Consider the following 13,557-nt stretch of genomic DNA (forward strand, 5'->3'; position numbering starts at 1 on the left):
TGGTTAGATTTTGAGACGAGAATCTGGGAGACCCAGATTCAACCCCTCACTCTACCATGGAAACTTGATGGGTGACCTTGGGCCAGTCACACACTCTCAACCTAACCTACTTTACAGGATGGTTGTGAGGATAAAATGGAGGAGAAGGATGTAAACCTTTGGATCCCTGTTGAGGAGAAAAGCATAAATGAAGTAAATCAATAAATTTAGATGAATGTGGAATAAAAATTGGTGGGACATGAACAATTTGAGATATGAAGATGACACACATTGCTGGCAGAAAATAGTGAAGACTTCGACAACGACTGATGAAAGTTAAAGGACAAAGTACCAAAGCAGGATTACGAACAGCCAAAAAGACAAAAGTAATGACTTCTGAGGAATTACACAACTTTTAGGGGGTTCCTAAACCTCTATTTTAAAATAAATAAATAAATAATAAACCTCATTCATAATAGATATAAACATATGACAACAATAGGGAAAATCTACAACTAAAAGGTTTCCAAATATCTAAAAATAAGTCCATATGCAGTTGTCATCTATATGTCATATGTTCAAATACAGATGAAGTTGTAAGGTCCTCTATCCATTGAATAACGGGAGGTGAGCATTTGTCTTTCCAATGTTATAATATAAGCCTTTTAGCTCCAGTAAGGGCATGGAGGATCCATTTTCATTAACCATCAGTTAGGTTCCAAGATACAGGTAGGTAATTTAAAAGTACATAAACATCTTCAAAGATCAATGGGTATTCTAATACAAAATTAATACAAGTAATAACTTCTTCCCAAAAAGGTTAAATAACTGGACATAGCCAGAGCATGTGCTTAAGAGATGCATCCTGTAAACTACAGTGCCAGCAATTAGACACTGTACATAGTCCTTTAATATAAAGGCATTGTGCTGTCCAATATACTCTAAACATAATTTTTTGTTGAGTAAGTCTCAGCTTAAGATCCATATAAGTATAGTATTTAAGGCCTTATCCCTTTGCTTTGACAAAACTGAGTGATCTAACTCCTTTTCCCATTTGTTCCTAAGATTATGCATATCATATTTATTAACCGCCATCAAATATTTATATACAAATGTTGTAGCTTTCGTTTTTTGCCTAGATTCAATGAGAGTTTCCAGAAGTGGGGGAAACTCTGAAATACTCAATGTTGCAGGGTCATACTTGGGTACCAACAAATGCTTTGGTCACATCATGAGAAGACATGACTAGAGATGGGCACGAACCGAAATATGACCCCAAAAACCCCACGAAACAGGCTGTTTCGGGGTTCCTGAACCAGGGTTCGTGGAAGCTCCTTTTCCGGAACTTCCATGAACTTTATACTGGTTCGTTGGGTTGTATTTACAGAGGCAGTTTAAATGCCCCTTTAAGGGACTTGCAAGGGCAGGTCCCTTTAAACTATCAGCTGGCAGGCGGCAGGGGTGATCCCCCCATGCCGCCTGCCAGCTTATAGTTTAAAGGAACCTGCCATGGCAGGCCCCTTTAAACTGCCCAAACCCCAGTCCCCGTACCCCCTCATGCCCCAGCCCCAGCCCCACAGTTACCTTGAGGACTCCTGCGGCCCACGGTGTCCTCTCTCTCCTCCTGTGAGGGGCGGCAAGGCCGTTTTGGGCCTCCTCTGCCTCTGTGCAGGCCCGGAGAGGGACGGAGGAGGCCCAAAACGGCCTTGCCACCCCTTGTGGGAGGAAAGACCCCACACCACAGGAGAAGGTAAGTGTGGGGCTGGGGCAGGGGCTGGGGGGTGGGGGAGCTGGGGTTAGGGCAGTTTAAAGGGACCTGCCTTCCTGCAAAGCAGGAAAGGGCCCTTTGAACTGTTAAATGTCCTTTCCCTGCCGCTGCTAAACGGCCGGAAAGGAGCATTTAAACACCATGAACCACAAATTGGGTCATAACTGGCCCCAGTTTCGTGCCAGTTTGTGGTTTTTGGTCCGTTAAAATCCACGAACCATGAATCTCATGGTTCGTTTTTTTTTTTTTTTGGTCAGTGCCCATGTCTAGACATGACCCACTCGAAACAACGTTAGGAAAACCTAGTATGAGATGGATTGTCTCAATAAAGGAAGCCACAGCTTTCAGTTTGCAAGATCTGCACAAGCCAGTCAATTATAGGATATCATGGAGGTCATTAATTCATATGGCTGCCATAAATCAGAAGTGATGACACTCACATACTGCTGGTGAAATGCCAGTCATGACAGGTGGGTGTGTATGGAGAGAGTCTTTGTATATTGAGACCTCTGGAATAAGGTTGCAATCTCTGTACAGTCTGTCAAGAGAGACTGAGTACACCCTCTTGTTACTGAGTGGTCAGTTATGTCCTTTTTTGCATAGGAGTAAATGGAAGCTATTAATTTACACAGGACAAAGTAAAGGGACACATGCTTCTTGAGTGGGGCTGAATTTTCCTGCCATTGGTAAACCAAGTATATAGGGCATGGGGTGGGTTTTACCCCTCTCAGATGTGTTCTAGATTGCAGCTAGTCCTACAAAAAAAAAAGCCGCTGAGGTCTAAGCCAGAATCTTTTTGTGTAGCCTCACTCATTTGTTGGCAAGTTCATAACCTGGATTCTGTCTCTTTGTATCGGTATCTGAAGAAGTGAGCTGTGACTCATAAAAGCTCCTTCCCTACCACAAATTTTGTTAGTCTTAGAGGTTCTACTGGACTCTTGCCCTTTTCTACTTTGTGTGAAGGATTAGCATGTGATGGAATCTTGGGCTTTTAATAGTGTGACAAAAAGAGGGAATGGTGGCAAATGGTTATTATAATAGCATTATAATATGACTAATATAATAATATGGTAAGTATCAGCCGTGGGGAGAGAAGGGGGCATGGTATAGCCTGATCTTGTCAGATCTTGGAAGCTAAGCAGGGTCAGTAGTTGGATGAAAGACCACTAAGGAAGGCCCTGAAGAGGAAGGCACTGGGAACCCCCTCTGCTTCTCACTTGCCTTGACAGCCCTTTGCTGGGGTGGCCATAAGTTGACTGCGACTTGACAGTGCGCACCCATGTGCGCGCGCATGCACACACACACACACATGTATCAACTGGTAAGCAAGATTTGAAATCAGTTTTTTTGCATAGATACAATGTAAGCTTGAAGCCTTTTCTGAACAGAGGGGGAATCATCTAGGGGAAGCTGTTTAGAAAGGGAAATTTGTTGTATTTTCTCTATCAGGCAGGGGGGAAATAGGAGCTGCTACATCCTGATTTTCTCCTGCCTCAAAGGGGCTGAGAACTTGAGTTCATTCTAATGCTGAAGCATGCGCCAACCTAGCTCCAACTCTCCAATTTTCAACAGTATCTTCCAATATTCAGCTTTCAAAAGAAAGCACAGAACATGTAACCTCTAAGAGATGCTAACACTACGGGCACCAGGAAATCTTATTGGGCATGCCTGCTCACCTCCCACTATTCATTCATGTACTGTTCTTTCCCATCTGTCCTGCTCCCGCACAGCATGTTGCTTCACATACCCCACTCCTGCTTATACATGGGCATGTCATTCCTCACCTCTCACCCTAACTTCTGCACACACCCTCTCTGTGTGTTACTTCATCTCAAGCCCAAAATAACTGTTGGCAGCACTTATACTTGCAACTCCCTTTCAATGATCCCATGAGTCTTGTCGGTAACCTATACTTTGGAAGCTCTGTGATCTGTGATGTACTTGTTAGATTGTCAGACTAGGATCTGGGATCCAAGGATTGAATCAATGCTCTCCCATGGAATCCTGCTGGGTGACCTTGGGCCAGTCACATGCTCTGTCTAATCTACCTCAAAGAGTTGTTGAGGATAAAATGAAGGAATTATGTAAACTCATGGCTTTTTTTCTGGGAAAAGAGGTGGTGGAACTCAGTGGGTTACCCTTGGAGAAAATGGTCACATGGCTGGTGGCCCTGCCCCCTGATCTCCAGACAAAGGGGAGTTGAGATTGCCCTCTGTGCGGAGGGCAATCTCAACTCCCCTCTGTCTGGAGATCAGGGGGCGGGGCCACCAGCCATGTGACCATTTTCAAGATGTTCCGGAACTCTGTTCCACCGTGTTCCCTCTGAAAAAAAGCCCTGTGTAAACTGCTTTTGTGTCCCCACTGAGGAGAAAAGTGAGATATCAATGAAGTATTTTTTTTTATTACAAAATACAATTTTGTGCCCCTTCCCCTCACAATGTATATTTAAGAATATAGACAGCAAAATTAATGAAACACTGGAGGGGTTTATTTATAGGACAATGAACAGAAATGAATGGGCAGAAACCTTTCCAGTATTCTAACAAGGTGTTTCTTTCTATATGTTATGTGCCTGAAGAAGCATTTTTCAAATGGGGCTGTAGCTGAAGAAACGAGAACTGTTCTTCTTTGTGATGGTAAAGTTCATCTGAATCTAGTCCAGCGACTTTTTGATCTGCCTATTGTTGAAATGAAACATGGTAGGTTCTCTTTATTGCTCCTTTTTAGACAGGCATTTACACAGTGAGACATGCTGTTAGTTTTACCATTAAGGGCTCGTTTTTCTGTCCATTTTCCAGAGTTCTTTGCATTACCGGTCAACCCCTCCACAGCTGCCCAGTAGGTAGCATAACTGATTTACTTTCAAGGTCTGTGCAGTGAAAAGTTGATGGGGGGAAGTAGAAGGAGTTTAACACATACACACACCGCACAATTTTTCACAAGGTGTCTCTGCTATTAATATATTTTTTTCATGCTCTGCCTTATGCTCCCCTCATTTCTGTCCCAAACTATTTGCTGTGCACATTTACTAACCATATTCAGAAACATATTCAGAGATTTCCATACCCACACGTGAGGCTCCTATTGCATTTGCGCAGTTAACAATCTACCAGTGCTCGCTCATGGTAGCATTACCCGAGAAGTTGCTATCATTGTTCTTCAGAAATGATCAGCTGTACACAGACTTAATCTTTAGCAGAGCTGGGCAACAATCCCACAATCAAAGCAATGTTTGCTGCCTTTGTTAGTGGACAAAACAACTGCATAATAAACTTACAGGGCATTTTCCACAGCAGACTGTTTTCTAGACAACTTTGTGCTGTCCTTTGTCAGCAAAGCATCAAGCACCTAATGATACAGGCAACAGGTCTTTTCAATTTTTATGCTTCCATAGCTTTGGATTAGTTTAATCCATGCTGAGTACACAAGGAGCTCACCCTTCTAATCTTCCAAACTCCTGTCTTTACCTCCCACCTGTGATTTACTTCTGAAAGTAGAGAGCCGCCAGGAAATGAAATACCTTCTTTTTATACCAGTCCTTAAACAAGCTAGTCCACGCTGATAAATGTTTAATGGTTTACCATTTTAAGGAACAGGTCAACTATTTTCATTCTCTTTTCTATAAGGAAAGGAAATAGGTAGGAAATAGGAAGCAGAAAACACAGACCAGGCTGAAACGTGGTAATTTCTTAGCTACTTTAAAGCCCAAAGCCAGTACAAACCGAGGCTTGCCATTCCCCTGCCTGCGGGGGATCCCCTGCTCCCACCTCCTCCCCCACTTACCTGGCCAGTGGGGGGCATGCCCACCGGGGTGCCCCTCCAGTGGCTCAGAGCACCCCCGCAGGGGGGTGATTCAGCCCTTTGGCGAGCACAGGAGTACTCCTGGGCCACCCTTTGACCCGCATGACGATGTCCCCAGAACCCTATACAAACCACATAAGTAAAGTGTGACTTCCCCACTGTACATTTCCCAGTATCGTTCTATCCTGGCACTGGCTGCTTTCACACATACTGGATAATGCATTTTCAATGCATTTTAGCAATAATTTGCATGTGGATTTTCCTGGTTCACTCAGGAAAATCCCATTGCAAACAATCAATAAAGTGCACTGAATGTGCATTATCCAACATGTGTTGCAAATGACTATTGAAATGCATTGGAACTGCATTATCCAATTGTGTGAAAGCTGCCCTCTCTCTCTCTCTCACACACACACACACATGGTTCCTTCCCTCTTTCATCCTATGGTTATCAACATGCTGTATTACTGATTTACAACAAGAGGCTGAAATTCCAATTAAGTAAAAAGACAGTACTATATCAAAGGTGAATGTAGCTTTGTACATTTCAAGTTTCACATCTTAATATATACGTACCTATTGCTGGTGGAAAGTGCAGTCAAGTCACATCTGACTTATAGCAACCCTGTTAAGGTTTTATTTTATTTTCTATTACTGTTCATTCAACCCAGTGGTCTCAGACAGCCACTAAGAGTTTATGTTTAGGTAGTTAATGGGAAACCATCCACATAATGATAGGGTTTATGCAGTTGCTTTGGAATGTTTCCGTAAGGTTAAGGTTTTCAAGGCAAGAGACTTCAGAAGTGGTTTGTCATTGCCTGCTTCCATGTAGTGACCCTTGACTTCCTTGGTGGTCTCCCATCTAAGTATTTATACAAGATGTTAAATATCTGGCTTGGGCCATGATTTTTATGTTTTAAACTGTGGATCATATGCTTTACATGTATGTGTGATAATTAACAATGCAGTCTTAAAAAGAGTTACACCCTTCTAAGTCCATTGACTTTAATGGATTTGGAAGTATGCAACTCTGCTTGGGATTGCTGTGTAAACATTGTAGGTTTACATGTGCGCTCTCTCACACACACATGCAAACAGCATAGTTTATGGAATCCAAAGTCTGTCCAGATTTAGAAAGAAGGCATTAACTGGAAAAGATTAAAAGTTCATGGGGTTGGTAACAGCAATCTACTTATGATGCAATCGACAACATGAAAGAGCAAGGCAGCTTGCAAATGTGATTAAAAAGATATAAGAAAACAGAGTTTCAGTGCTTTGTAATATTATGTTAAAACAAAAGTTGTTTTGCATTATAGAGTTACACAGAAGAAATTATTTCCCCATTGCTCTTTATCAGTGCAACATATACATTCTATACTGATCTGTATAGGAATGGACTGAAATCTAAGATAAATTCTAAATATTGCTCAGTTCTTTTGTTTTAAAATTTTACCTCACCTAAAGGCTGAGATTTGAACAGGGAATGATTTATCACCAGGTAAATCTGAATGGATAAAAACTAATGCAACACTTTTTAATATTTCATACTGCAACTCATTCTTCCTCAAAATAAGTGTGAAACTTCACCATCATATTAAATTCAAAGGCTGTGATCTAAAAACCTACTTTGGTTATACCCAGTGAGATCTGACTTTTTTTCTTTGAACAGAGGACTGCACTGCTGTATCACAAACAAGTCCTAAGGGAAAAACTACACATTGTATGTACCACATGATCACCATGGGGACTTGGAAACAAGACACCAGTTGCAGATTCTCTGTGAAAACTCTATTAAGAGACACCACCCACAAGTGCCCAATTCAGTTCAGGACCACAGCGTGGGGAGAGGCAGGGCTCCTTCTTTCTCCTCCCTGTGGGAGGGCTACATTCAGTGCGCAATGGGGGATTTCAGGCCTGGAAAACAGAGCAGGGGAAAGGCAGAAGCCCCTCCTACTCCCATGCTGTGGTCATGATCCAGATCACTAAGGTCAAGTCATGAGGCACTTCCAGAATGAGTCCCTATGGGGAATTCACAAGTGTCATATGACTGCAAGTTAGGGTTGCCAGGTCCAGGTTGGGAAATCCTTGGAGATTTGGGGGGTGGAGCCTAGAGAGGGTGGGGTTTGGGGAGGGGAGGAGCCTCAGTGGGGTATAATGCCATAGAGTTCACCCTTCAGAGCAGCCATTTTCTCCAGAGGAACTGGTCTCTGTTGTCTGGAGATCTGTTGTAATTCCAGGAGATCTCCAGCTACCACCTGAAGGCTGGCAACCCTACTACAAGTCCCCGTGGCAGCCACGAGGTATATGTAATGTGTTGTTTGGGCCTAAGACACTTCAGTTTCAGAAGAGATTTGCCAGATGATATGGGAGGGGGATTTTGTATAACTAATTCCCCATGCCAAAGGAAACTACAGTTATATGTTTCTTGGATCCTGGCCAAGAAATATTTACTCCAAATATAAACTGGGGAACAGCTTATTTTTCCAGGATATACAATCTTGGATTGAAAGAGCTACTTTCAAAAAGCTTTTGTGAACTCAAGGATTTGGGAGGTGGAGGTTGGCTGCTTCCACACAAATACTGTGCTCCACCTTTGCTTCCAAGCTGGAACAAATTTTTCTGAGCATCCAGACGTTCACTTTCTAGGTTTTCCCCAGATTTGCTCTGATCTTTTCCAAACTTGCTTTGCTGTGATCTTTTTCGAAAGAATGCAGTCAAAACATGTTTGCACGCCATCTGAATAGGAAAGTTACATTTTCAAAGGTCCTGCCCACATCAGTGTGATTTCCTTCCATCGTTCTCTACCATTTTCTCTGCCACACCATCAGAAGGCTTTTTGTGGTCTTTAAAGAACCCTTAGTAACTCTTATCACATACAAGGCAATAAGATTGTAACATTCTACCATTGTGATCCATTAGTACTGAATTCTCAGCTTTCATTTTTAAAAGGAAGTCTCTCTAGTCATTTTTGTTGTGGAGCAGTACGGAGAAAGGGGCAGGTAGTTTTTGTCCAGATTGCCTAGAAAGGAATGGAGAGGGGAAGATGCAAGAGGCCGTTTCCACACATCCTTAACATAGCACAAGACTCCCGGAACGCTGGAGGCTTCATCTCATGATTTCTGATGTCACCCCATCATGATGCCATTTTTGTGGCGCCCTTGTAACTGCCTGTATCAGGGTGACGTCAGAAATCACTCTACGAAGCTGCCAGCGTTCTGTGAGTCTTGCGCTATGTTAAGGATGTGTGGAAACGGCCTAATACAGGTTGGGAATACAGTGCTGAACTGATCCTGTGGATGCTCCACTGCTGATGCAAATACCTCTGCATATTCAGCTGCAATGAAGCCAACAGAGGAAATCTTCGTTGTGTGGATGCAGCATTTGGTAAGGAGATTCTCACTCTATATTATAAACTGATTTTGAAACACCACTCAGTTTTAAAAATAGATCGCTACATGCCATGAGAAGCAGCTGGTAATGAAACCGAAGTCCAGTGCTGCAGTGGGCACACACAACAGGTTGTATAGATTTTTAGATAAAGTCACAGTATTTGGACATAGAATCCTATAGTATGAGGAACTGGTAAATAAACCTAGATCATAAAGCTGAAAATGTAGGTGGTACTTGAAGCTCAACAGCATTAGAAATGCACACATACCACGTGTCCAGCTAAGAAATCCAGGAACATAAACAGGCTTATTTGGGCTGGATGGAGAACCAGGGATATAAACAGGATGCCCACAAATGCACACAAATGAAGTTGCAGTCTATCTCCTCTGCATTGTTCTAATGAGCTTCACATTTGGATATGTATTCAAGTACACTTCCCTATCCACATGCAACGATATGCAAATCAATTCTCAGTTTATATGGGACTATATGTTGAACAGGAGCTAACGCTTTGAAATAGAGGATTTATAGAAGTAAGAGCGTTTTTCCTACATGTTGCAAATGCCCAGTCTCTCTGCATTTTAGGAACAATTTTAAGCGCATGAAAACTGGCCTCTGCTATGGCAGTAACAGAAAGCTGGGTATAAACTCGGGTTGCCAAAGTCCAGGTAGGTCCTGGAGATCTCCAGGAATTACAACTGATTTCCAGACTGTTGGAAATAGCAGTGTCTGGTGTACAAGAAGGAAAGAAGAAGGGCCTTCCATACAGGGGGCAGCAAGGATCACTTAGTTAGGATAGTGAGGGCAGCATCTCTCTTGTTTCCTGGGGGTCATTTCTTTGTCTTGTCTCCTGTTGGGCTAAACAGGGCAATATCCTGCTTCTTCTCTCTCCTGGCTCTCTTCTTTTCTAAGATGTAGTCAGATAGCAAGGACCTATTTCTCTCTCTCCCCTTTACTCTCAAGTATGTAGTTCCTAAATAAACTTTTTAACTTCTTTAACCAGCACAGCATGACTCCACTGCACTTTATTTACCTACTCTGTCTAACACATGTGAGTCTGTTCACTTGCCGTTCAAGTGTCATTCGTCACTTGCAGCTTGGCCCACAGACTGCTATGGAGAGTGGACTCAATGGCATTATACCCAGCGGAGTTACTCCTTTTCCTAAACCTTCCCCTCCTCGGGCTCTACCCCAAATCTCCAGGAATTATCCAACACAGAATTGGCAACCCTAGTGTGAATGGGCGAGAACAGGGTGTGAACAGAGAACTGTCTGGGCTGGAAAGGTGCTTAAAGGGGACAGAGAATGTGCGTGACAGGGAGTTTAGCTGTGCTGTGCTCCCCTCTCCTTGGTGGCTACAGGTAAAGCATCCAAACGGTTACCCCACCCGCAGCGACCTGCATTCCCCAGGAAGCTCATGAAGTCTATTGTATTGAGATTTCCATAAAATATGGAAGGCTCCTGCTCTTCACGTGGAGAAAAATCATTACGTGGGAGCAGCCCAGGACTGCATATTTTTGATCTATTATTTTGCCAAGGATGCTTTTCTTACCAGTAAGATAGAACTGCTTGCAAACTGTCTTGTTAAAGCTAACAAAACATTAAAAATGAAAAAAAATGTAAACCTCCTCCCGAGTGGCTATGGATTATCTCGCACAATATTGTTTGCATGGAAATGTCTCTAGACTGTGGTCAGGAGAAGGAAGGTTAAAGAACAACTCAGTAAACAACTCGTCCTGCCACATCTGATCATCTTCACAAAGATGAAATTTACTGCACATGTTCTGCACTTTTCCTTACATTGTTTGCTGTTACCTGTACTGCCTGGAGTGCTCTATGTTCAATACAGTGTCATTATACGCTTGGAAGTTCTGGAATAACATCTTGAGTTCTGCAATAAATTAATAAACCAACAACATGAGGACAAGGAAGTAGCATTTTTTCGAAACAGGTCCACAGATTATTTAAAAGATAAGAAGCATATGCCTTTGCAAGCTGCAGCATCACCTTTCCCAAACAACAGTGTTGACTACTGCTCATGGTCTTACACTGATTACTTTAAATGTGTGACAACACACTAAAACTTATAATTTATTAGCACAGTAAGTTAAATGCGCGGGAGGGAGCAATTTTTCAAAACTGGCCAGAGCACAGCCCCCAACATACTGGCACCTTCAAACGTCTTCCGCACTGTTTTCTGCCCTTCCCCTTTCCTCTCCCCAACCGCAATCAGAATGAAGTTGGCCTGCTAACTGCTATATATGCTCAGTATTCTTGCTAGGAAATTATCCGAAAATTAAAACGTGTATAGCTACTACTTGAAAAATCAAACTCCAAGAGATCCAGGATCAAGATTGTTGTTATTTTTATTGAAGGCAAAAAGCTATTGTGAGGTAGGGGGAGAGATTTGGGTCAGGGCTGTGGAGGTGTGGGAGGGGCTATTTATCTTTTTTTCTCCTAGGCCATTTACCTGACCACGTTTGCCTTCCTGAGCTTCTTTTGGCCCACAGGCATAGTATCTGTGGGGTTTCCCCCCCTTTGCAGGGCAAAGAGTAGCTCAGGACAAAATGTTCCCATGATGGCCCAGATGGGAATCAGGTCCCTTTAAGATGGTTTTTAAGCCAAAAAAAAAAAAACCCCACAGGAGATCCTAATTACAGATCTATCAGGTCACAGTTTGACTTGGTCCTAAGATTCTCAGGATTTAAACCAGAGCCATGGGTTCACCTGTCAGTACCATAAAGGAAAGACATGGAGATAAATTTCCTGTCCTGTTCAAAACTTTAACTGGTGCAGTTACGGTTCCAATCAATAAAGCTGTGCAATGCTGTGATAAGAAATTGATGAAAAAGATGAAAACAGGTTAATTGCAGGGATGTATACTTATATCCTGATGCTTTGTTTTCTTCTTCATCTAGGTTCTTCTTGGATTATTCTAACAGCAGATAGCGAAGGCTTTATTCCATTAACATTTAAAGAAAAGCAAGAGATCATTGTAAGGGATGGAAGTGACAGTTTGGAAGAATACGCAAGTGATTCCTGCAAAAGAAACATTTCTTCTCAGCCGCCAAACAGTGTGACATAAGGAGGCAATTATATATATATATATATAAAAAAGTTCTCCAAAATAAAAATGCATGGTTAGAAAATACCAGCAGAAGGACTTCTTCTCACTGCATTTTAATCATAACCCATCTGCCTTTTGTTCCACAGCAACTGCACTCTACAAGATCTGATCTAGAACATACACATCTGTGACAGCCGTCACTCTTCACAGTCACAGACTGGCATGCTTGAAACCAAGATGGAATACACTGACTTAAAAGAACTGTTGTTGTGATTGACACATTATTTTGTTTTAAAAGCTCTGTAGAAAATATTAGCAAGATGAGGCATAAATGTTTAAGTTTTTCTGCATTTGTCACGTAGCAGGACTCCCACATCTCTATGGGACCATATACCAATATACCCACTTGACAGACAATCAATACTCAATAGATACCTCCAGCAGGACTCTGGCGGAGGCAGCTGAAAAAACGCACAGAAGTTCCTAAATAAATCTCTCTGAAGCAAGTTTTCATGCACGCATTTCCAAGCAATAGCATTGTGGGAGCTTTAACAATCATGTTTATTAAGACAGAAAGAGATAAAGCAGAAGACTTATTCCACTTCCCAAACTATTTCTACAGTAACTGAGGCCAAATAGGAGAAGTACAAGACTTAACTGCAGATGACAGACTTTGTCATTTCTAAGAAGACTCCTAGAAATACATGCTTATATTATCTTTTACAGTCTGGGAAAGGAAGACAAAAAAGAACCTTATTTTTGTACCCTCTTGTATAGATTTTTTTTTCATTCAAATTGTTTTAGAGCCATTTCACAAATGAAGGTTTCCTTAATGGATGTCACATCTTTGTAGAAAGAACACTTAATGTCACATGAAGAACAAATATGTGTTTATTTTGCCACAAACTGATACATACACATTCTTCACATGCATGATTGTGTGCATATATTATATGTAATTTTTCCAGTATGGAGCCAAATCCTTAGATTATACAATATTAAACATTTTTGACATCATGAACATCTGTGAACATTTCCTGTTCCTGACAACTTTCTTCATATTATATGCATATTGTAGAATACAAATCACTGTTTGTGGAAGTTCTACTGTCATTTCAAACTTTCACACTACTTAAAACCAAACTAGCCTATATTTTAATATATCTAATATTTGGCAGTTCTGTTCTAAGATTTTCATAGCCTGAAGCTTAAAAGAGTCAATACGTTTATCATATACCAAGTTATGTTTCCGTTATAAACTAGTTTAACTGTCATGGCTTCTAGAACTATATACACATGACATATTTGTGGACAAACCAATATATGAAGAACCGAAACCAGTGAACCGGCAGTCACAACAGAGTATGCTGGCTTCCCCCTGTCTGCATACGTCACACAGGCACCCCATAGGCTCTGACTTGGGTTGCCAACCTCCAGGTGGGGCCTGATGACCTCCCAGAATTACAACTGATCTCCATACTACAGAGATCAGTTCCCCTGATGAAAATGGGTGCTTTGGAGGGTGGACTCTATGGTTCTGAGGTAACTCTCC

At 41.9% G+C, this 13,557-nt stretch overlaps 1 protein-coding gene across 1 annotated transcript in view; it reads left to right on the forward strand.

Annotated features, from left to right (window-relative positions):
- WDCP (WD repeat and coiled coil containing) overlaps positions 1-12,023 on the forward strand; it is a 34,429-nt gene extending 22,406 nt beyond the window's left edge. Inside the window, exons 2-3 of the mRNA XM_054998397.1 lie at positions 4,326-4,446; positions 11,857-12,023. Coding sequence (XP_054854372.1) covers positions 4,326-4,446; positions 11,857-12,023 — 288 coding nt within the window. The remainder of the gene's footprint in view (positions 1-4,325; positions 4,447-11,856) is intronic.
- Positions 12,024-13,557: the final 1,534 nt, after the last annotated feature.

Source organism: Eublepharis macularius, chromosome 1 (genome assembly GCF_028583425.1).
Source record: "Eublepharis macularius isolate TG4126 chromosome 1, MPM_Emac_v1.0, whole genome shotgun sequence".
Classification (NCBI taxonomy): domain Eukaryota; kingdom Metazoa; phylum Chordata; class Lepidosauria; order Squamata; family Eublepharidae; genus Eublepharis; species Eublepharis macularius.